General features: G+C 41.4%; 2 protein-coding genes across 3 annotated transcripts in view; both read right to left on the bottom strand.

Moving 5' to 3' along the window:
- LOC124999762 (EF-hand calcium-binding domain-containing protein 6-like) overlaps positions 1-2474 on the bottom strand; it is a 52399-nt gene extending 49925 nt beyond the window's left edge. Inside the window, exon 1 of the mRNA XM_047574777.1 lies at positions 2301-2474. Within this exon, the coding sequence (XP_047430733.1) occupies positions 2301-2411 (111 nt within the window). The 5' untranslated portion in view covers positions 2412-2474. The remainder of the gene's footprint in view (positions 1-2300) is intronic.
- Positions 2475-6060: 3586 nt separating this feature from the next.
- Positions 6061-25034, bottom strand: sult4a1 (sulfotransferase family 4A, member 1). 2 transcript variants are annotated; one of them, XR_007111306.1, is made up of 8 exons: positions 24637-25034; positions 16470-16600; positions 16131-16211; positions 15677-15803; positions 15470-15564; positions 12857-12995; positions 9157-9223; positions 6061-9029 (listed from the first exon to the last, which is right to left on the bottom strand). XR_007111306.1 is itself a non-coding variant. In XM_047575673.1 (7 exons), the coding sequence occupies exons 1-7, from the start codon at positions 24803-24805 to the stop codon at positions 8917-8919; spliced, it is 855 nt and encodes a 284-aa protein (XP_047431629.1). In that variant the 5' UTR covers positions 24806-25030; the 3' UTR covers positions 6061-8916. The 2 variants fall into 2 exon arrangements, 1 of the variants encoding a protein (XP_047431629.1); XM_047575673.1 differs by lacking the exon at positions 9157-9223 and having other exon boundaries at positions 24637-25030.
- Between the last annotated feature and the right edge of the window lie 828 nt (positions 25035-25862).

Below are 25862 nucleotides of genomic sequence, written 5' to 3' on the forward strand. Positions count from 1 at the left end.
CGATATTTAGGAGCAATCGGAACCCATTCAATTGTGATTGCAGCATCCAATTTAAGAGCTGATTATTAAACCTAACTCTTTAACCCTTTAATGGGAATTGTAACTACACGGTTGATCTTCTTTTGCATTGTAGACGATAAAATGCTTAATTTCTCATTTTGTACCCGTTTTCTAACCATTGCTAGTCATTCAATTTGTAACAAATTTGCCCATGTGCGAACATATCATATATACAAATATCTAAACTGTCCACTGAGCGAACTTTTTGAGCTACAACACTTTCGAACAGATGACCACAGCTCGAATATGTACATCATACAGCTTCGGTATTTATATTGTATGAATCAGTACAATCATGTGAACTTTTTAATAATGATACGTCAAAATACTCAGTTTGCAGTGCACGCTATTAATATGGGCCACTTGTGGCATCCCCCTCCCTCAAGCACAAAGCCAGCCACTTCCCAATCAAAAATGTCACCAACCACCAGCAGCTGCTACACCAGTGACAGTCCTCTTAAAGTAAACTTTCCACAACTCTCCTGAAAGCACGGGCACTCACCCACGAAGCGTCTTTAATGATTAAGACGGCGAGTGGGAGGGGTGGGTATGGAATGGAGTAATGTGGGGTCCATGCGTGTATGGTGGTAGGCACAAAGTGCTGATATTATGGGAGGAAATCTGTGTGGGAAAGACAGGCAGTCAAACTGTCAGGCGTGAGCGCTGAGACGGAACAAAGAGGAACAGTGGAGACGATTACAGCGGCGTAGCAGAGTGACAGAATATGGCGCACACTGATGAAGATGAAGGGAGAGGGGGAATTACTCTGCCGTGCAACGGTGCCAAATACACCAACACACGCGCGAACGCTCGATTGATCAATGCCAAGGAGAAGAGGCATCCTGATACGAAGCCTCAACATTCTCATTAGGCCTCATGAATGCAGAGCTGTGACTCAAAACTATACATCCTACACCACCCAGAAATATTACCACTGATGCTTCTTTATTTTTTTCCATTTGTTGCTTCTTCTTCTTCTTTTTTTTCTTTTTTTTTTTTGGTGAACATCTGCTACTGAGGAAAGTATAAAATAAGACAGCAAATAGTTCAGTGGAGAGGTAGGGGAAAAACCGATGCCATCCAACGCAACAGAAGTGCAAACAAATAACGTCTGCTTTAACAGCTGCCAGATTCACTTCTCCTCTGACCAGTCTCCACGGCCACGGAGCGTCATTTGTCAATGTCATCTGCGTGGAGGGGCCCAAAGTAAATCTTCTACTGCCATCTTCAGGAGGATGCATCACAGAACACTGCATTTTTCAGCAATCACAAACCTTCCACATGCTAACTGAGCGTCCACTGCTGGGGTTGAAGGGGAAATAAATTCAGCAATGTTGATGCTTCATTTGACAGTGGTAACTGGACAAGTACCTCACACATCATTTGCTAATTCACCTTTTCCTGAGGGATCCCAGGCCAAATGGGATAAGAATCCCTCTTGAGTGTTTTTGCCTCAGGATCTTCTCCCAGTTGGACTAGTCCAGTGTAATATACCCAGGAGGACACGGTGCCTCTAAGTGACTTGGATATGTCCCAGTAAAATTTCTTTTTCACACTGAATACACCGTCAATCAGTGTTGATTAATTACACGGATCAAGCATAACATTATGAACGCCTTCCCAATATTGGTTTACCTCGCGCCAGAGAATGGACAAGGGTGTTCTGAGGGTGTCCTATGGTGTCTGAAAAGAGAATGTAATTAGTGGGGGCTTTTGGGTCCTATGCGTTGAGGAGAGGGGCCTCTGTGGATCGTCCCACAGATATATTAGTGAATTTGGAGGCCAGGTCAACACCTTGTGCTGTTCTTCATGTTTTTCAGTTGACCCTAAACCGTTTTTGTGAGTGTGTCTGTGTCAGACTGCATCCTGCTGGTGATGGCTGCTGCCCTTGCTATGGGGTGGGGGTGTCTGGTCTGGTCCAGGTGGGTGGCACATGTCTAGTAACATCAACGTTAATGCCAGGTTCTAAAGTTTCCCAGAAGAACACTGAATTGTAACAAGCTGGTCAATGCTATTTACTTCTCTGGTCATAATGTTGTGGCTGATCAGTGTATAGTGAAATAAAGTTTTAAAATCTAATTTCTTCCACATCTTCTTTTAAAGTACAACATACAGATATCCAAACATTGCTAGCAGTCATCCCCTCTTACTATTAGACTAACCATTCTTGTTCTGGACATGGCACGCTCTTTTCTTAAGAGAAAGGTGATTTTGAATTAGCAATCAAGATCCCATCTCACCTCACTGAGCACGGCGTCCAGCTGGTTCTGGTTGAGAGACAACGTGCTCATCAGCACTCGCCTGAACTCCCCTCTGCTCACCAGGCCTGTTCTGTCGGGGTCATCTGCCATTAAGGCTGACTGGATGTTAGCCAGTCTGCTGTGGACCAGGGGCTCTACCTGCTCCAGGGTGAGCTGCCGGCCTGGATGGGAGGTCACTGGGCGGGCTGAACGGGTCAAATAACGATGAAATGTTTGATGTCACTTTCTTTGACATTCTTTAAGGGAATGCAGTTTTTCCCCTAGGTTTACGGCTTTGAGGCGGTTTATATTCAACTGAACAATGGAAAAAATTCTCAGTTCATTCTACAATTTCTGTCTGTTTTTCAGGGGGTTCACGCCATGTTTTTTCCGCAACTCTCACCATTCGTGATAAAGAAAGCAGAGAATTGTCAAGAGAGATCATGTAGAGACAGAGATGACATGCCTTTGTGTAAATTAATTAAATGTCTATTTAAGATTAAACAAAATTAATTTGACCTTCAAGTGCTGTTGGGGTGGGGGGGTCACCCCCATAATGTAATGGTAGAGAAAAAAATGGAATAAACAGAGAGTTTACCAGACAAGGAAACTTTGCACCTTGAAGACAGAAAAGAAAAAGTGGGCTCTCATAGATCATCATAAAATGCTCATCTTCACCCCAGCATTCAGGTACAGTTTGGATGTAAAAAACGTTCAATGATAAGATGTGCCAAGCAATATGGGGAGAGATTTTTGACGCAATTTCTTCCAAATTCATCTTTGTGTCCTGGTGATTATTTAAATAGATAATAGAAAAAATATAAAGGTGTGTATACAAATGTACCCTCCTCCAATAAGCAGTTATCCTTGCGTATGCACAACTGATGCGACTGTCAATGTAAACATAAATTGATGCTGCAACTAGTAACCACTGTCAGCCCATCAGAGTGATGAATGTAACCCGAGTTCTATGAATTCACTCTCTCTGGTCGTCAGGAATGCAGTCTAAAATAGAAAGTCTAACATGCATCCTCTATAACTTGTGGATGGAATTTCTGTTTCTGTTTAGATGCTGTATGTACGCCTTAATCAGATGTACACTAAATATGAATCCATCTCGTTCCTCGTGCTGTCTCTAAAGTCTAAAGTCTATAAAAAATGATGATACGGATAGTTTTTAGTGTGGCTTTTTCTCAGTGGAGCGTAAAAAAGTAAGTGAAGTGACTGAGGTACTGTAGACTGCACTGATACATCATGTACCACCATGTATGCGTGTGAGTACGCTCACTGCCACACGAGGGAGACAAACATCACATATTCTAAAATAAAAGGTTTAACATTTGTACAGGACATTCTGTTGACATTTTGGCAGCAGTGATGTAATTAGAAATATGTGCAAAAGTAATAATTCATATTTAATTAAATTTTCAGTACAGCTGAAAAAAAAAAATTGAAAAAAAATGAGAAGATCCAGAAACCCACTGACCTCTGTCTGTAAAGGTCCCTGTCCTTCTGAGCCCCTCACCTGTTTGTCCCCTTCCTGTCACGGAGGAGCGTGTGGCGCTCAGAGCTGTGTGGGCTCGCGAGCCAATGACCACTTGGCCCAGTCCAGGATAAAGTGGCTGCAGCTTGGCCATTCTGGGTGAAACTGGTGTGTGTGAGGAGAGAGGGAGGAGGAGGTGGACGGCAGGGTGATAAATGACACTGGGAGAGTGAACTGCTGTTGCTAGTTAACACATGAACCTGATCTCTCTCTCTTTCTCTCGCGCTCTCTCCTTCTCTATGTGTGTGTGTTGAGGCAGTTGTCAGAGTCTTTTGAGAAGACCATACTGTATTTAAGTCAGGTTTTGTTGGCCTCCACCCACTATTGTCAAAGTGAGTGCGCCACAGGTTACCATGGCTGCAAAGAAACAGACAATATCTGTATTTGTCTATCAATAAATATAGTACAACTGCACAGATATTTAACCAAAAGCAGTAAGTTAACAATTTAGTTAATTACACTTTAACTTTTTTTTATGTTACACAGTGTCAATAATAAATCAAAACTGTCCGTTTTACACAACGCAAAGCCTGAAATGTTGATGGTAACTGGAGTGTAAAATTGTGAAAAATGCTCATGCTAATGCAAAAACTGCTAAAACTGCGCATTAAATGAATGTCAGGCAGCACAGAGCAGCTGTGGCTACAACGCTACTTACATGGACGAGCGGTGTTTAACTTTGAGCCGTGTTTGCAGTGGTAGTAAACAGTGACAGATTTCTTGGACTGAAAAACTGCACAGTGCAATAGTACACGTGGACATCCACTATGTTCCTAGTGAGAAACAGCAGTGTATGTAGCAGTAATGTTTTGTAGCTTGTTACTGCTGCCAGCTCAGTGTGTGGTGTTTTCAGGTGTTTTAGCGCAGGGCTCCTACAGACCATCTACTCACTTGTCCTCGTTCTGTTCTGTACTGAAAGTAACTGTTGATCCACATTCATTAAGTTAATCTCTGACATGAGCCACTTCACTACCACTCGACATTGCGTGAGTGCGTCATGTAGTTACATTTCTGGGGAGGTGTACCTGAGGTTGCAGTGTAGGCTATTGAGCCCTGAGCTATGCTATAGCTACGCTGTACCCAGATATGCAAGGCTATGAACCGAGCTTGAAACTCACACACTCAGCTAGGTTTGGCCTATAGTGTTTTAGTGGTGTAACTGCAGAACAAGGCTCACACCAGCGCACATGTGTAAATGCTTTCTCTGGTGTACCCACCAACGGCGTGGGCTCCATGTAGTCTGGTAGTTAGCCGTAGTTTGTAGGACAGTCTTTGCCAACATGAACTATTGGTCACTATTGGACGGAAAGAGGAGCTTTCATTTACAAAACTGACAAATTTAGGACTTGTTCATTTTAGTCTGTTATTCTTAATAGTGTCTGACATGTGTTTCTGCCATTTTGTCTTGAGCAAGGAAAGCGTTTGGGTTAAAGTTGAAAAAACCCAGTCATCACATGACTATGCATTAATTGGGCATATTACACGTTACGTACGGTACGGTATATTGCTGATGCTGCATGTGTGTTACTAAGAATCACTGTTAGGCTGACAGTGACATTAATTTTAATTGATCATAGACAATAAATATGGACAACACGTCCCCACTTCTTTGCATTGGCCAAAATGGTGCTAGTTTCCCAGGGATACGGACGGTGCCACTCAGTGCCGCGTTATCGATGATCAGTCTACACTTCCTCCTGACCTTATGTTTAATTAATACTGCACTCTGCTCTAACTCCACCAGTTACAAAGAAATGTTACTGACTTTTTTTTGTAACCGAAACAGTGCTGCTTTACAGAGCAATTGGCATGGAAACTAACAGTCATCATGATATCACATGCTGTTTTTATAGGGACTAAAACAAAACTTGTCAGAAAAATGGGACCTTGAGCATACATCAACATTATATTAAATATATATTAAATATATATTAACCCATAATGACAGAGAGAAAAAATGTATTTTATTGTTTTACTTTGGCCCAAGTCCCATCCACTAACCTTGAGGAGGTGGAGCTTATGACCTATACTCCAGTCAGTCACCAAGGGGAGCTCTACTTGCTCTGGCTTCACATTTGAGGAGCTACTTTGCTGTCCATCTTTATTTACAGTCTATGTAATTCACTCATTTCCCAAATCTCATTATCAAAACATGTTGAGACTGATTAACAAACTTCTTGACACTGAAATATTAAAAAAAGAGAACCCATCCAGATATTGTCTGAAGACACGACTTTACTAATAAACAAGCACGCAAAGCATGTCAAATACAATGACCTGGAAACAGACACAGGCATGTATAAAAACCCAAACAAACCATAAATGTGAAGATGGGCCGGCTGAAGCCTTGCCAACGGCTGTAAACAGTGACAGAGAAAACAATAAAAAGAAAGAATGTGCGGCCGTAAAAAAAGACGGCGTGACAAGTGTATGCTGAGATCGTTGTTTACATCCACACAATAAAGACATTCACAAGTGTCTGGTAGGGCAGGACTGGTCTGCTGGACTGAACTACTGCAGTTACACGGGAAGAGGAGGACGAAGAAGAAGTAGAGGAGGAACTGGAGTGACAGTGATGCCTCGAGATAATAGTCTGACCTCAGATAGTGGTGCTGTTGTGACCTGACAGTGAGTAGCAGAACACAGTTAATGCTGGTTATGGGTTAATACTCTGCTCGCTCCTATCCTTGACATTACTTAGAAATGAGAGAGAAAGAGAGGGAAACAACTGATCAGTGGTGGCAGAGCATGTTTACACTGGAAAGACACACATTCAGAGTTTCTGAAGGCTTGCCAGGTTACATTTTGACATATCAGAGGCCTCCCATTTTCTCTGGAGCAAGGTACTCTTGAATTGTGTTGGTGTGCGAGGTCTTTAAGGTTCAAGAGTTACATTGTGCTGACTAGCATATATAGCATATATTAATAAATGAGCCCATTCTGTGTTTCTCTCAAGGGCAATTTATTTCTCTACTGCTTATTCTGACCACTAGAGGGCAAACTTGTCCACAGTGGATTTCTGTCCAAATCCTGAAGATACAGGATTATCAATACACCACCAGCATGTCCTTTAATCCAATAGTGTAGGATTTTTTATCAGATTACAGTCTTTGCAGATTTACTTGATGGCAAAAATGTATTCTACACGTTGAATCTGGCATCTTTCTCCCTCTCTTTGTCTCTCCCTCGCGCGCACACACACAATAAGCTCTTACACTGCACTGGTGATGGAGGCTGAAAATTCCGCAGCCCCTCGAGCAAGAACAACAAATAAAACACGCAGCTGTGACGCCGAGCTGCTTGTTTGAATTGGGTATGATAAGCTTCTTCTCTACAGGTTTGGATTCAGCTTGAACACTGCAACAAGACAACAATGGAGGCACAAAGCATCAAACTGATACATTGTGTAATTGTGTATAATGGGATGGTTTTGGTATTTTTCCCTTGTTGCAGCTGCATGGTGTAATTTTTCAGTAACAGGATGTAATGTTATTTCTGCGGCTCCGCTAATAACTATGTGTGCCGCCTGACCAACGCAGTGACAAACCAAAAAAAAAAAAGTTTTATTCATCTGGGCTTCCCTCAAGAATTCTAGCATCTCATGACATTAAAATCAAATACAGGGGTCGTCTAACTGATAACCAGAAATATCAGGCAAGATATTTGTGGCTGATATACACTGATACACAGTACAGTCAACTGTCTTAGCTTCTCAGCGTGACTTCTTTAAGTTAACACTGATGTAAATATTTGTACTTTAAAGTGTATGTTTACAAAATCTGTGACTATTACCTAATGACCTTTGAGCAGTTTTGGTTTTCAGCAAAAACACAGCCTACCCGGCTTCAGCCACTCACTCTGGTAACTTAGCCCATTAGCATTTTGCAGGACCAGAATAATTAATTCCTCCAGCACCAAATGGCAAACAAGCAAAAATAAAGCCACTCTAGGTGGCACAGGGTACACTTATGGCCACAGCAACCAAAGTGTGAAATAAAATGTTTTGTTAAAGCTTTCAGGTTAGATTTCTGGTGGGCTTGGCCACATTGAGTTACACAACCTATGGAAGTTAGCTCCCTGGCTACATCCGTCAGCTCTTCCTGGAGGATCCTGAAGCATTTCAAGCCTATGGGTATATGTACTTTATCCAGTATGCGCTGGGTCTGGCCAGACATACAGTATGTACCTAAAGTGCAATGATATCCAAGTCACATCAATTCCTTTCAGTTCAAATGAAAATGATCCAAGGTAGGGTTTTTCTATTAGCCACGGATTGGAGCGTCCTTCCCGTCTGTGTACTTAGTTTTAAAAAACACAATTAATAACAGAGCTTCATCAGCACTGCTGTTCCCCAATAAAAATGTTTAAAAAGACCTCATCAGCCATTATGTGTTAAATATCACATTGAGCACACTGGGCTACCTTTTCTTGCACACCTTGCACACAACCAACACATTTCCTTGGGACAACCATAGAATGAAAACCACTAAAGGAAAGGAATGAAGTAAATAAATCGTTGAATAGACTTGTAGGAAAATCCTACAAGTCCAGCTGACCTTATTCAACGCTTTTCGGATTACCATGACCTGAATGACTGAGAACCTTCACAGACATAAATAAATACAGAAAATTTTATATGTTGCAGTGTATCTCCATCACAAATATCCTAATGTAATTGTGTTATGAATTAACACTTCAGCTCAGTGGTATTGAGTTTTTAAACTGGTTAAGCCCTGGTCAGTGCATACCCATAACATACATACCAGTCTGCACATACTGTGGAGGTAGGGGTTGAGGGAGGTTTGGTTTAACTATTGATTGAGATTGAAAATTCCATAAACTCTTAATAATTCTGAATTAGTCCATAATGGCGTGATTTGTTGACTTTTTTTGTTGCATTGTGAAAAGAAAGTCCTTTAGTATGATCCCACTGTCAAGACTGTAGCATTAAACTTCAGACTGGTTGATTGAACAGAGACACAAGAGCGTGGGTTTTGGCAGGAGGTGAGCACTTGTTGACTGTACCGACGTAGATCAGCGTGAGGAGGGAGGCGGTACGGGGCTGGGGTGACATCACAGGCTGAAGTCAAAGGTCAGGTCAGATTTGCCCATCTTCTGTCTGTACACGTCATCGAATTTTTCGTTCATGGACACCGTGAAGACATCCTTCCACAAACCCACGCGACCTACAGGGACACGGAGGAAAGTTAATGTTCTGATTGAGTTTCTGACCAGTGGGTCTTTTCCGTACTGAAAACATCGCATCTTACTAAACAGGTTTCAGCTGCAAATTGAATACAGCTAGAGACTCACCTGCTGTGGTGCGTATGAGACACATCAGACTGACTGCCAGCTCTGTTTTAAACCTATCTTCCATGCACTAAAAGAAAAAAAAATAAGGGAAAACAGACCAAAAAATGATGACAGAAACTATATGTAAATGAGAATGGCAACATAAACTAAACTTAAAAATGATAACAAATTATGGGATAAACACAAAAGACATCTAAGTGAAATTAAAAGAGCCTTAAATTAAAAACAGACCGCAGACCTTTGTACTACTAGCCTGGCATAGACAGTTTATAAGAATATAAGTCTGGTAATACACCATTTGGATTTCATTATGGGTTGTGTTTCAACTGATATAGAGAAAAAAATACCTACAACCAATCAGAGCAATTTTGTTGTAAGTAAATTCAACTCCATTGCGCTCTAGTGACGTGTCTGATTACATCACTGTTACTTTATTAGTGACCAGAGAGTTAGACTAAAATTTAGTCTACAACCGCATAAAGCCTAACCAAACAAAATAATTTGATCTGATCTTTACGGAGCATAATCAGTTCTCAATGGAGTTACTCCAAACCCGATGCAGTCTGTGGCGGATGCATTATTTAGCCACATAACTTAACTATAATCATCTAAAAGTTTGAGTAGATGAAAACCACTTATTGGAAAGGTTGTCTACAGCCAGTCTTGAGCAACCACTAGGTTCTGTGCTATGTGTCTCTCATCTAGAAACTGCTTAACATTTAAAATATGGCAGAGAATATAAGACTTAACCAGACACTAAATTAGCTGCTAACAGATAGCTGATGCTGGCTTATCATTTTGACTCTGAGTAATGAACCAAGCTCACAACCCTGTGTTGTGACTTAAGTTTAATAGAGAGAGAGGTGTTTTTGTAACTGTGTACTGTATGTGGTGGTTCTGACAAGCAATAGACAGTTGAATGGTTCAGAATTACTTAGGTTTTCTTGCTAGCGGGCACTAACTGGCTACATCTGGCAGCACGTGTTGTACTTCATAAAGGCGGGTGATTGGCTGAGAAGCGGTGTCGCCGCATACAGCTGACGGTCACGTTTCAAAAGCTGTTCAAAAACCACAAAAGGGCACATAAAACCGGGCGAGTTATTAGATTTGGTTAATAGTTTGTGGTGTGAAAAGCAGATGGAGCTTTACCCTTTAGAAAGAAGCACGGCAAACAACTGGACCACACATGAATACAGCGTAATGACTACTCTTTTTACAAGCACAGCACATTCAGTGCTCAGACACACACACGTGCACACACACAGACACAGACACACACACACACACACACACACACACACTGTTTTGAAATGTGTAAAGGTACATTGGTTTTGTTTCAAACCAACGTACATTTCAACGTAAAATTCTCAAAATGATTTCAAACACAGTCAACCTTTTTTAGCTTCCGCAACTCTACTTTTACCTGCAGAACAAAATTCAAAATAACCCATCTGCCATGAAACCATCAACGCTGCCAAGAGGTGAGAGGTCAGTGTGACCACGGATGTCATGACATTATGAAATGAAACGTGATATGAAAAGTGTCGCTGAGAACGGGCTTAAAATTTCACAAATTATCTCACTGAATGTTTATTTAGTGACCGCAACAGAACTCCAGGTCATATTGCTTAATGCATGAATGCTAATGCAGCGTGTGCCAAAAGCTACCACTGAACTCCAATTTTATTAACATTTCTTGAATGAAGTCACCATGTATAGTAGGGTATGTTATGCTGACATCAGTGATGGGTAAAATGGTGAAGAAGCATATATAAAGCTTGTGAACCCAGTGACTCAGGAGGACACTGTGGGACATAGTAGGAAAATTTGGGCTTATGTTGAAATTGGGAAAAAAAATTCCAGCCTGGCAGAGTGAAAGGGGAAAAGGTCTTGAGAAACTTGAGAAACTTGTGTTGAGATTCCTCAATGTCTGTCTCTCTGTGGCAGCAGAAGAGACATGAATGAATTTAGCCTGTATCAGATAACGTGACCTGCTGTGCAGTATAACATAGGTAGAGTTTCTGTGTCCTTCTCGAAGCTGCTCACTAAAGGACAATGACCTAAGATAACTCAACTACGATAACAACAAATACACACGTATGCACTTCACACGTACACAAACTAACAGTCCCATTCAATAAACCTCAGCAGACAAACTGATATTCTGTTCAAACTGTGTTTACATATGACAAGTAGTGTGTGGTACAGTTGTATCAGGTGCCTCTTTCTAAAGCGTTTCTTCTTTTCTTGCTGTGGCTTGTCTGTCCATATTTACCTTTGCAAGTGAGTTATGTATTCTGCAAATACCGGGTCTTTTAATAGCTTTGTAAGTGGAGTGTCGGTCGATATCTTGAGATCACTAACAGACATCAGGCCTCATCTAATGGCTCTAACTAAGTTTACATTCTATTTCCTTTCAGTATCATGTTCTGATGGTTTTATATGTCTTTCATCTCAAATGTATTGAAGACTTTTATCTGATTTGGCATTTCTACCATGATGTGATTGGCCAGCTTTCTGCTAGGAATGGCATTTGCACCTATTTATGGAAATTTGAAATGGACTGCTTCCTGGAAGCTTTATGTCTGCGTTTTTTCTTTTTTTCTATTTTTGAGTGAACAGGGTAGTTGTGCAATACTCGACTTGCTGAACCATATAATTCCTTTCATAGATTTTCTCCAGACATCTTAGAATTTGCTGTGCTGCTTTTCCACTTAATTTGGGAGGGGCATTTTTATCGCTATCAAAGGGGCATATCCAAATTCTGTATTCATCTGTGTCAGGGTTATCAAACTCATTTTAGTTTCATTCACCCCAATTTCATCTCACCATAAGAATAGCATAATAATCCATAAATAGCAACTTCAATTTTCCCTTTTGTTGTTGTTTTTATTTTTACATTTAGCAAATATATACATGAAAGTTGTGGTAGGAGCAATAGGCAGTTCCACAAAACCAGACTTTCTTTTGAAATTCTATCTGCCACAAAGTTCCTAGTCCAACCAATTGTTGCAAAAGCCTACCACTTCCCAGGGTGTGCAGCCGTGTGCAGATTTTGATGCTATTGCTATTTCGCTAGCAGAAATGTAACTAGCTTTCACTGCTGCATCACTGCCCTCACGACTGTCCCCCACCCCGCGACCCTCTAGAGGAAGCGGTTACAGAAGCTGAGAATGAGTCACTTTTATTGAAAATTTGCAGTGAATGTCTTTTATGAAATGTTAGCACTTCGCAAATACATCCCGCTGGCCAGACTGAAAACTCTGGTGGGCCGGATTTGGTCTGCGGCCTGTGGGTTTGACACCCAGGATTTATGCATTTTAAAGATGTTTTCTTAATTAGCTTGTGTTTCCTCTATTTGCATTAGTTTCTTAAGCTGAAGTGCAAAGAACCTTCTGAGTAACTGTCTGAGTACCATTTTTAGATCTTTTTATTGTGCTTCTACTTCAACGGATTTCAAAGGGAAATATAGTTGTTTTTATTCCAGTCCATTAATCTAACACAGATGTTGGTTAAATGTAGGATATAAAAGATGCAACCACAACCACTGAAAAAAAAATATACACAAACTGTGACACGTACTGAATATTGTAGCTAGGTCTGGAACAGTAAGAAAGTGTTTATGCCTTGTTAATTACATAGTTTGGCCCTGCTGGATACACTGTGAAGAGCACTGCTTTCTACTTTCTCTCCCACTCACCCCTGCAGATGGACAGAGCCTCCGAGTTGCAGCACTGCTCAATGAGCTGGTTGCAGCTCTCCACCATTCCCTCCAGCTGAGCCTTGTCACAGGAAACACCCAGGAACCGAGCCAACTGTTCCACCAGTGTACCCAGGTCCTGGTGTGAGGGAGAGGATGGGTGGCAAGAAAAAAGTAGAGATACAAAAATGTGAAATCTACTAATGGAATAATCACAGACAAATATAAATACACAGACAAATACAAAGAAAACTGTATCCTTCTTTCATTACAAAATAATACCAGGCAGTGATTCTGCTTCCCCGAATGGCATCCACCCACGGACAGAGAGAACACACTGTTCCCTGTGCTTACTCAATCTATCGGCATAAAGGTTAGAAACACTGGTTGTAGACATACACTACACTGATCAGAAACCACATTAAAATCGCTAACAGGGAAAGGGAATAATATTCATTATACAAAGGTTTCATATAACAACATTTACTGATCCCTTTCAGGATAATACACCCTGGCACACTGAACAAATTGCTAGGGAATGGTTGAGGAATACAACAAAACGTTCAATGTTTTGAGTCTCCAAAGTCAGAAGACACTTTTAGATGGAGGCTCCACCTAGTTCATAGAATCTGCAGCTGACATCTTGGTGAATGACACAAGACACAATCAGAGGTCTGATTGTTGCCATGCAAGGTGTTTTGGTGGCATCCGGGAGGAAGTTCGCAATCCCAAAGCCATGCTGCTTGTGAGTACTGAGCTAATGTCATCATGCTAACACGCTCACAATGACAACCAACAGCAAGCTAACATGAATGATTGTTGTACAGAGCAGTGAAAGGCACAGTGGACCATACATTTGAAGGTAATGGGAACGTCTTTTAAATAACATATGAAATTAGATGCCAAATAGTAAACCTTTGGGGTATCAATAGATGTGCTAGCTGTTTCAACCAAGCGGCAACTGCCGGGTCTGAGAGAGGAAGCCAATGTGTAACCGCAAAAAGCTGCAGTTCATCAAGTGGCCACTTGAGGGTGGCTCCAAAAGGGAGTAAATCCCCATAGACCCCCATATTAAAAAGCCCAAATTTACAACAACAATAAACCTGTTTACAGACTGGTACAAAAAATGATTTTGATATCAATGGTTTCTTTCACTGTTCACCATACGGGGGGTGAATTCTTTTCTAACTCATTCATTTTAGGTTTAAAATTCTGCATAATTAAGGACGTTCCCGCCTTGAGTGACCGTTGGTAGTCTGAGCTAACAGGTACATTTCCCACAAAGACAGAATGCTTAAATGCAGGGATAAAGTTCCTTGCAGGTGTGTATATATATCAATGGCAAAAAAAGGATTTTCAGAGAAAAAGGTATACAAACAGATAGTAATAACTTATCTATTTTCTTATCTATCTATTGCTAATCCTATGTGGCTTCATGAGAAGCTTTGCTTTCTACTTCTACTGAATGTTAGATGAACAGTAAGATTGTGCTGTGAAAGTGCTGTGACAGTGACCTAAACAAATCTTTGTAGAGATAACATGAGAGGTGATACTTCTATGTTGGTCCTCTTACATAAACTAATCATTTGTGGGCGTTGACAGTAATTTAAAAAAGACAGATTTCTTTATTTATAACGTGAATAGTGTTTTTTATTTATTTATTTTTTAAACCCAAAACTGTGTTTGTCTTCTATGCAAAGTCCTAAGTAACCTCTAGTGACACTTGCCTGTCTGCAGAAGAGTCACATGTGAGTTTTAAGACTTGTACAACTGATATGACCAGATAGTCTAATAAAAGCAAGCAACAAGCATGTATTGATTTGACATATCCTGTAGTTCTGGCACAAAAAAAACCAAAAAACAAACAAACAAAAAAAACAAACATGATAGGTCAGATAGGTTTGCCACGTTGTGCAAAACAAGGTATAACAAATCAATTGCAAGTTAAAGTTGGGGGGGGGGCGTGAAAGGGCTTGAGGGTCATTCTCTTTCAATATCACTTGCAAACAAAGTATCATCATTTTTTTTAACATGATCTGTAACCGACATATTTAAAAAAAAAAAAAAAAACATAAACATCAGTGTTAAATTTAAAACATCCGATCCACCATATGAGTGTAATGTGAAAGTCCAAGGCTAAAAAAATAGTAAAATTGCCTTTTGCTCAAATTTTGCTTTCAGTTTGAATGAATGAAATGTATCTCATTCCTATTCCTCTAGATTCATATTTTCCTCAGCTCGGCACTTGAGAGCTGCCTCTTTCAATTTTCCAAAGAAAAAATAATTGTGGATGAAAAACAGTTTATCATGCCATGAGATTGGTAATCCTGTAGCATTTATGTCGTTGTTTTTTTATATGTCCCAATTCTATTATCTGTGCATTCGGTGTATTTACTATTTGTGTCTGTGTTGTAATTTGATCATGTCAAGGCTGTATTCGGTAGCATGAGCAGAAAAACGCACTGACTTACTTTTGCTATCTAAATTACACCAAACAATCTGTGAAGCCAACAGTCGGGGCCAGACTGCTGGGATAAGAGTTCATATTGCGTAAAGTTGAGATAAGTGCTAGAAAAAGGAGGCAAAAAATGTCACGAGAGACGGTCATGTTACCTTGTACATGTCTTCATATTTCAAGAAGAGGACATTAGAGTCCATGCGATGTTCCCAAAATTCCTGAACATGTTCAAACCAGGAACCATATCCCACTGCAGAAGGAAGGACAGATGGATGGACTAGCTATAACAGTGCAGGAGTTCTATAAAGTGGAGCAGATGGAAAAGCACGGTGTCCCAGTCCTCCAGAAACCCACATACTTACGCTTGTCATTCATGAAGCGCCGGCAGAACTCCTGGAAGGTTCCCCGGTAGCTCATGGTCCTGAGAGAGCGGTGGAACTGGTAGTAGGACACCACCAGGTCCTTAGGGTTCCGAGCCATGTAGATCACCTGGAACAGAGCCACAACAGTAATCACTGTTGGGATATAATATTAGCTTGGTGTAAGGCTCTTGTGAAAGCACGGTAGCGGTTGAAATAAATTAAAGATACCCCTTAACATGACATCAGAAATGTAGCATCTAAGAAAGACATTGGGGTTGTGTGGAGATAGTCTTGATGGGATAAGAGGAAAATCTGAATAACTGGTCATTAGCTATACACCCTATGCATGATTCAATGATATGGAAGCATAAAACAACTGATGCCAAGTGCAACTTCAGTGTTTTGATATAGTGTTTTGTTTACAACTTAATATATCACATTGCAGTACACTGACCTTGGCCTCTCCGTTGTGCATGGCTGTAGGGAGGAACCGGTAGGGAAGATGGCTTTTGATCAAACGAGGAGATGTCAGCTCCTGTTTGAACGCAGAGGAAGTTACTTCAACAACTCTTATCAATCCTGGAGAATGCCAAGTTATCTTATCTGTCCACTACATTCTTACACGTAATGTACCTACAATTCTTGGAATTTTTTTTTTCATGCCTAGGAACAAGATGCCATTCATTCTTTTGCAACGAAGCAACTCATAATCTGAAGGCTTCCACCGATTCAGGGCTCCCACCATCCCCAATTGGCTAAGGTTGGTAATCTGACTGCTGTTACATCACCGTACCTGGATAATGTCTAGCCCAGGCTGTGGATATTCTAAGACAGGCAGCTGTTCATCAATGTTCATAAGGCCGATCTCGTCAGGGTCTGCTCCCTGACTCACTAGATACACAACCTCCTGAAGTAGACTGGTGCCTGCAAGGACAGAGGAGAGAGACATGGCAGTCAGGAGCCTGGGAAAGGAACAGAGAAAGCAGTTGCTAGGTGCACAGAGGATGTGTATGAGAAGCATTCAAGCCAAACGAAAACTTGTGGTTCAAGTGCACAGTGTAGCAGCATAGGACCATGCAGGTAGCGACATTTGTAGCAACTGTTTACATCAAATACTATATACACGGATCTGTCACAACATTATGACCACTGAGAGGCAAATACTGATCATTCTGTGACAGTTCAATTTTCTGCTGGGAAAGTTTTGGACCTGGCATTTATGTGGATGTTACTGATGCTACCCACTTAGGTCAGACCAAGTACCCCCATCCTATAGCAAATGCCACTCCTTGATGGCAGCAGCCATCCAGGATGCAGCCTGACACACACAGGCACACACACAAAAACAGTTTAGGAACAACTAAAAAAACACGAAGAACAGCACAAGGTGTTGACCTGGCCTCCAAATGCACTAGATCCCAAACTGATCAAGTATCTGTGGGATGATCCACAGAGGCCCCTCTCCTTAACTCATGGGACCCAAAGGCCTCCACTAACACTATCCTGTTGCCTATTTTTGATGCACAATTGAGACCTACACAATATTAGTAAGGTCATAATGTTATGCCTGATGGGTGTAGAGAACATGACCATACGAGGATTTTTATTGAACAAAACTCTGAAGGATAGCATTTTCACACAATGACAGTGTTTCAGCCTACAGAATGCTTTGAGTATTAATTTTATTTGTGCTCATATTAAAAATGGAAATTTTGTTTTATTTTATTTTCTTTGTTTTGTTTCTCTGTTGTTGTTTTTTTGGTTCAGAAAAACCAACAGATTTACTGTTTAGTCTGCTGTAGGTACCATGCCAGTTATTGCCACCTATTACTTCTACTATTTTGTCAGTCTAATTCATTCTTGCAGCCCTTTAAGAAATATCGTTTTATTAACTGTGTTGTGTCATGATGAATCATATTGGATCCAGATATGCCTGGGTGTGTCAGTCCAATCTGATATTAAACACGCTTCACTGAAAAAAACAGCAGTCTCATAACACAACAAAGTGATGACTGTGGGTTGCAATCACATCAGTGTGAAACCTGAAGGACACAGCTTTGTGAAGCCAAAGGAAAAGTAATGTCTCAGGGTTTTAACAAATTACCGTCCATTCCCCCATGCTGGCTTCTTGATAACCTGAGGGTTTGCCAAAAGGCGTCAACAACACTGAATGTTCTCACATAGACTCGGTCTGGCCACATGCTGTGAAACCAAATCCATCACGTAACAAGGATTTGGGTCAGTTCTCATCCTACAAGAAATCTTTTATTTCAGATTAGTACCAGTCGTGAGGTCTTTTTGAATTCGTAAAAGGGTTCGGTTGTGCTTGAGAAACATTAGATGCTTACAAATAAAAGTCAGAAAACTGCAGAAGCCAGGGATAAAAAGATTAACCGAGAATGCCAAATTAAGTATTTTAATTAACTCCTTCAGATCCAGATCCAGACCAGTGTCTCCAGTACATATTGAAAGTTCCAAACCTACATTCTGTTTATGGGCTTCATGAGGTAGTCACCTGGAATGGTTTTCTCACAGTCTGTAACAAGTTCTCAGAGGTGTTCAGCATTTGTTCACTGCTTTTCCTTCTGAGGTCCAACTCATCACAAATCTAAACTGGGTTTAACTGGTTTGATTGCGGAGGCCAGATCATCTGACTCACCACAGTACTCTCTGTCTTGGTCAAATAGCCCTTACATAGGATCACCAACACCAACACCTCAACACCATCACCCCACCTCCTTCGTGAACATGTAGGAACGATGTGTTCAACTTTTTTCTCTGTCTCACAAAGAGATGGCAGGTGGAACCAGAAATATCGTCCAACCAAAGTACAACTTTCCACTGTCTTTCTCGGCCAAAGCAGTTCTCCTTTTCTTCTTGTTTTTCTGCATAAGTGACTTCTTTGCTGCTATTTGATCATGACAAGAAGGCTCTGAAGAGAGTCATCGAGTTGACGCCGGGAATCATTAGAACACAACTTCCCACACCCTCAGACTCATATAGAAGCAGATGTCCGTGCAAAGCCTCCCACGTCACACAGGCCTGCTCCCACACAGGCAACAGCCTCTTTACACTGCTTCTCTCTCTTGGAAGAGGTACAGACAAATCAAAGATCAGACCTCCAGGCTCATACAGCATGCTTAAGACTGTGCAATCAATGGTGCAATTTCAATGTGCAATGTATGTTCTTTCTTTCTTTCTTTTTTTACCTCACATACACACACACCAGTCAGGCATAACATTATGACCACCTTCCTATTATAGTATAGAATATTGTTAAAGTCTCTCCCTTGTGCTTCCTAAACAGTTGTGACTCATCAGGGAATGGACACGGGCCTTCTGAGGGTGTCCTGTGGAGTCTGGCAACAGAATGTCGTTGGTGGGGGCCTTTGGGTTACATGGGTTGAGGGGAGCTATCTTCCCTTGTTCTTCCTTTCTTCACAAGAGGCAGTGTCATCCTGCATTTTGATGGCTGCACTTCAGGAGATGTTCAAGGTTCTTGAAAGTGTCTCACGTTGATGCCTTAAACCAATGATAGACTATTCTTTCTCTTACCTTGTTGAGTGTTTCTTGCCATACTATTAATTATAACAGAAGTCGAATAGGACAATTCACTGTTGAGAAGTGCGTACCTACCCAACCTCTGCATAACACAACTGATGTGTCGAACACATGAAGAAGGCACAAATTCGCTGTTGACAAAGCACAGCTGTTAATTGAAAACCAAATAAACACACCCGGGCGTTTCAATCTGAAAAAATACCCACCTTTAGTCAATAACAGCTGCACAACTGAACATAAAACCCATTAGTTTATAGTGGCACTAGGCTATGCTCTGCAACCTTTGAGAAATGACACCAACTGCCTTGTTATAACTGTCTGGTACAGGTACAGAGACCTACAAGGTGGTAAGGATTCAACGATAAAACTATTATTAGCCTCCCAGTGAATATAGACATTACTGTGGTATGACTGTCCTCTTGTATGACTGATTAAGTATAGAATGGCTAAAGACTCACACGGCAGTTGGCATGGCAATATGTCATCTATAGTGTCTAATAACTAACTAAAATGAAACTTCTCCAAAAATTTGAACATTTGACACTTGAACATACATAAACATTATACTAACTATCTATAATGGCAGAAACCATCACTGATGGTTTTGGACGTGTACTTTAATATTTTATTTTGGCCCAAGTCCCATCAACTAACATGGAGAAGGAGCTTATGATCTGTACTGCAGCCAGACACCAGGGGGAGCTCTACTTGCTTTGGCTTCAGAGCTGTATATTAGAGAAAGTCAGGCCAACTAGGGATGGACCATCTGATCAATCCCTCTATGCTGACTGGTTCTGAGTCGGTCACATGTTTCATGAGTGTCATGTTAGATACATGTAACCAATATTCACCCATAGAGAAGTACCAATAACAGAGAATAAAATTGGATTAAAAGTTAAAATATGCCACAGCGCTCAGCCTTTGGCTCCAGCACAGGATCAGGAAAACACGGAGCAGGTGATTAAAAGGAAGAACTGGATGTTAACTGATTTACACTATTTCTGAGTATTTATAATTTTTCTGAGTAATTTGAAACACGATGAATGAACACAGAGACCGAGGAGAAGGCTATAAACACAGCTCTGTGACTTATGAGGCGTTTGGGCTACAAAGTATTTTACAGGCTCGTTTAAGACATTTAAAGTAAGTAGACGCTGGACTAGTTAAGTGAGGGCCTTTTACATACTGACAGGTGTTGGCAATAACATTTACAGGCCTTTTAATGGTAAAAATAAGCGATGTATTTCAAAATAGCACATCCACCACATAGGGTTACACTGTACAATCTTCATGTACATGGTGCCCATGATTTGAGCTGGCCAGACATTCTCTAATATATGGCTAATATATTTGTACGAGCTGAGATTGAAGGCGGAAAGAAATGCTGCAAATAATCTGCTGCATTTAACGTTCAATATTTGCTGACCCATCCATCCACACCGACCTCCTCCCCATGCCACCTGATTCATTCCATTGTTCTACAAGGTTTCACAAGAACTAGAATGTGCTTTTGATTAAAGGTCACTTGAAGCCTTTTATTAAAAGTAAGTTGCTTGCGTGCCACCAGCATGCAACTAGAGCACCTCCCTGTGCATGATCATCCCACACATCTGAGATTAGGGTGTGCGCAGTGTAGTGCAGTGCAGTGCAGGGATATACCGCCTGCAGGGAGACATGGCTGAGCATGTGCCTCCTGTCAAAACATGAAATTCACTGCAATCATATAGTTGCAGTTAAGTCACAGCGTTTCCCATTGGCCCAGGCTTGTCACATGTGAGCCAATGGCATCATAGCTCTGCAGCATCTCTGCCACGTGGCCTGCCATGTGCTTTTTTTCCCCCTCTGCGCCAGAAGTCATAACAACACAGAGCAGAAGGACAAAAACAATAGGGAGGGAGAACTTAACACGTTAACACAATGACACATTTGTCTCCATCCACAAAGATCAGTGGCCAACACGGATTCTGGTTCATACAAAGTCATCACATAATAACTTTAATCCAGATGGTGGATAACTGATGAGCACAGAAGAGAGGCCAGCCACATGCAAAGGACACCAAGTGCAGATCAGGCACTCACTGTTCTTATCTACAAAACAGATCCTGCAGTGACAAACTAATGAAAACATGCATTCTTGCCCAAATAGATTTCTTTTAGTCCTGAGGACAATAAAAGAAATCACTGGCATTCCCTGGAGACATTCATGTGTACATAATATTCTCGATTGGGTTTGATCATTAACTCAGTTTCATAACGCTGCTGCAATAAAAGCTTGAAAGAATTACACAGAATTAGAGTTAAGAAAGATATTTGATTTGCTCAGACATATTTCTGTGAATTACCTTTTAAGGGTGTAACACAAATTTGGGAATTTCAATTCAGCATTTCACAAACTATCTCCCTCTGACCGATGTCCACTGGCTAGACTGTGGGAATGTGGGATGATCGAGTATCTGGAGGCCCCTCCCCTCAACCCAAAGGCCCCCACTAACAATATTCTGTGACCAGACACCACAAGACACCCTCAGAAGACCCATGTCCATGGGAAGCACAAGAGATACCTATACAATATTAGGGAAGTAGTCCTAATGTTATGCCTGATCATAGTAGATATATAAAGCTGACTTTTGGAAAAACTGAATCAACAACTGACTCTGACCTATAGTTATGCAGTGCTTTCCTAGGATTGGAAATTAATATTAGCAAAACCAATATTTTGTTTTAAAAAAAAATATACACAAATTAATTCATATTATTACAGATATGACTCAATTTTACTTTAACAGGGCAAATGAAAAACCAGAACCTACTCAAGGACATCTCACAACAAATTGTATTATTCTATCTTGTTGAACATCATGTGAAATCTGGTATCATAAGAATATGTAAACACTGTTTCAGCAGTACATCTGTGGATGATACAACTTATGAGTGACCAACCCCTGAGTACCCAGCAAACAGCCTTATCTCAAAATGAGCTGTCATGCATTTGCACTTGTGATTCCACAGTCAGCGTGAGAGGTGCTGGGGCCTAGTGAATCATAAAGAGTTAGCACATGGGCTCTGTGGGCGCTGTGAGATGGGAGGGTGCTGCAGAAATTATTTGCTGACAATGTCGGACCTAAACAAGAAGCAGCATGCTCTGTCAGACGCAGGGTTAGGCAGAATGAGGACCACAGTATGGTGCAGCAACATTCCATCTCACCCTATCCTCTGAATCTTCTTCTCTTACACCAAGTACCTTCATGTACCTTCTTCTTGTACCTTCATGTCCTCCACCACTACATCCAGAAATGTCTTCCACCAATATATTCAATACACCTCCCATGAACATCTCAACCTGGCCTCTCTAACTTTATGTCCGAGGGATATAATGTACAATAATTTGATCATTTTGCAATCCTGTATGTAATCCAAGTGGTAATCAGTCTAGGCTACTGCTTCCTCTTTGGATGATTCTGTTTTATGGTGGTTGGTGCATTACCACCTATCTTCTGGACTAGAGAGTGGATCGAGTAGGTCCTACACACTGCCACCATCTTCCCACACTGTCTCCTTTTATGATCCTACGTCTGTGTTCATGCTTTTCTCCTGAAGTTACATCTTTCCACCCAGCCCTGCTTGTTGCGGTGACGAACATACTAAATAGGTCAGAACTCACAGTGTTGTGGTTTACAATTATAGCCGTGGGTTTATTGAAGAGCTACGCTTTCAATGGCATTTTTATTTCAGGGAGGAAAACGATGCCTTCCATTGATCATAGAATTACATCAGCACGCACATATTACAATTAGGACCTATTTGTAGGCCTATAGACCTATTTTTCTCCAGGGTTGTTACTCCATGATCCTTTTCCTAAAAATGCCTAATTGCCTTTGGTACTGTGACATTTCCCAGTTGAGAATACTTTTTGTTGTTTAAAACTTGTGTACAAGTGTACAACATAATATTCCTGGGAGCATGATAATTGTAAGCCTGTGGTGTAATACTACCACAATTCAAACCTGGTAACATGTGCCATTCGCAGCAACACTTAACGTTTGGTAAATGGATACATGTCAAACTAAGATGCAGATATTTATACAGATAAAAATAAGTAAACCAGCCTGCATCTTAATGTAATATAATATTTTCACAATAAAGAAGCCTGAGCAGACTTCTGTCCAGACCTAGCACCTATAGCAACTGTGAGCCACCTTTCAGTGATCGCAACACCGATGAATATTAGATGTAAATGTACTGACTGTTTTTGTTGGCTTATTAACGTGACTCTTTTGGCTTTCTGTGAATGGACAGAAGCCATGTCAGTTTTAGATTACCCCTTATGTCATATTGACTGTATGTTTTATCTCTGTGGTTAAACTGCCAGTGCATCAGTGCTGATACTATACATCCCTCGGTCATCTTAATTTTAAATGTGCCATGGTATTGATCAGTTTGGGTTATAGTGAATTTGGAGGCCAGGTCAACACCTTCTTCCCAGCAGAACACTGAATTGTCACAGGATGATGGATATTTTTCACTTCTCCTGCCAGTGGTTGATCATGTAGTCTTGCCTCTCATTTTACATCCTGTTTGTTCATCTGTGTTCATTCCTGGTTGTTTTTCCTGTGTTTGTTTGTCTGACGGTGTCTCCTGGATGTTGTTAGTTTGGGCCTTTTTGTGTTATACTTAATCTCAATTTCTCTTTATATTTCCTCTTTAGTTCAATCCCTGTTTGTTTATCCTAGATCCAGTCTTACAAAAATGATAAACAGCCGCTCATAAACTGATCGATGCTATTCTAAGCCAGGACAATTATTAACTTACTCCGACCTTCTGCACGAACCGACCGAGAGCTCCAGCGGCCCACAGAAGTCACATGACCGGACCCACCCAGCCCATGCCATGGCAGGGCACCGCGTGCCGTGGACTCTCTGCAGCAGCGCTGCGCAATGACGCTCCGAGCCTGGATGTAAACACCAACTTCCAGAATTGCGCGTGTGATCGAGCTGGACGACCAAGGCCAGATTGGACGAGCAGACTAAACTGAAGCAATGCAGCGGGGAATTCGTGCATTTAGTTTAAATGACTCATTCATATATTGCCAGCAATGACATAAGCTGCATCTGTAAAAGCTTGATATGACGCCTATAAACTGTAGATTTGCTGCACAGTTGCGATATAAAGAGCAATATTACCTAGATTACTGTGATTAAACACGGACCACGACCAGACCTAATGATGGTTGTGATCTGTAGGCTTAGTTGCGCAAAACGAACCCTATGACTGATGCAGGGAAGGCATTTGGTCGCCCTGTGATATATTTAAGTGTTGTAAAACTTTGACCATTGACGCCTGCAGATACCGACGCAGCAGCGAGCTGCGCCTTGCAGAGCGTGACGCAGAGGTTTGCTTACCTGACTTTGGGTAGGTGACAATCCATATGTCGCTACTTCTGAGGGAGAAGTTAGCGATCTCCTCCATCTTCCCTCTGCAGAAGGGCGGCAGCCGCACTCCATCAAACTCGAAGTATTTGCTCTCAAACTCAATCGGCGTGCTCGGCGTGTCTGCCTCGCTCTCGGCCATCCTCGAAACGAGCCGCCAGTGCAAGAAAAGGAAAAGGCGCACACCCGCGCAGTTTAGACGTTAGAATTAAAATAATGATGATAATGAAGATGGGGCGGCTGGTGCTGATGGTGAGGCGGTTTTGAAACGCCACTGCCTCTCGGATGCTCGGGTTTGCTATTGAAGCTCGGCAGGCAGAGGGGAGTCGACCTGGAGCCAATCGCACTGGGGAAAAGTGATGTAATGCGCACGCACGACTCTCAGCATCAGGACCACTCTAAGCGAGCTCGAGGATGCGCGCGCCCGCGGAAGAAGGTTTCCCAACACGTTGCAGAGACCTACACTCTCCAAAAAAAGGGCCTCTAATAATGATTTCACATTGTGACCTCATATACCCTGCTCACCTGCCACGTGCGATTAATTTTTCTACTTGATTCAATAGTAGCGAGTTATACATCATCCCCTACAATAATAATAAAATAATACATGTTTGACATCTAGTAATAATACTGTGAATGCTTCTATAATACTCTGTTCATATACTAGTTAGGACTTTTGTACTACAACGTAAAATCTAATTTGGACCCTTTGCTGTGGCACTATCCAGTAATGCATGGTGGTGTCAGCATCATGCAATGGGGGTACATGAGCAACAAAAAGATTGGAAAAGATTATTCATATCATGATGCATACTGAAGAAAATCTGCGCTGGAAACCTGGGGCAACAGATCACCACAAATATGAGCTTGAGCTTACGCCAAGGCAGCACTGGAGTGACGTTTGTTCCAGTGGCCAAAGCTCGAACTAAAACGTCTATTGAGACCTGAGGCTGAAGGTTCACAGACACTTCTCATCCCATAAGATGGAGCCAGACCACCTCAAAATGCGGTCAGGGATCGGATCTTTCAAATACAAAGTTGATGCCTCTCGGGGGTGTTCACACCTCTTTGATGTGATCGGAAAGCCCACACCACAATTGACCAAATCCAGATGTTTAAAGTGTGTATAGAGACTTAAAACTTCCAAGAAGGGCATTTACACTGTATTGAATTAAGGGTAAGTATTCGTTTATAAATGA

Source organism: Mugil cephalus, chromosome 22 (assembly GCF_022458985.1).
Source record: "Mugil cephalus isolate CIBA_MC_2020 chromosome 22, CIBA_Mcephalus_1.1, whole genome shotgun sequence".
Classification (NCBI taxonomy): Eukaryota; Metazoa; Chordata; class Actinopteri; order Mugiliformes; family Mugilidae; genus Mugil; species Mugil cephalus.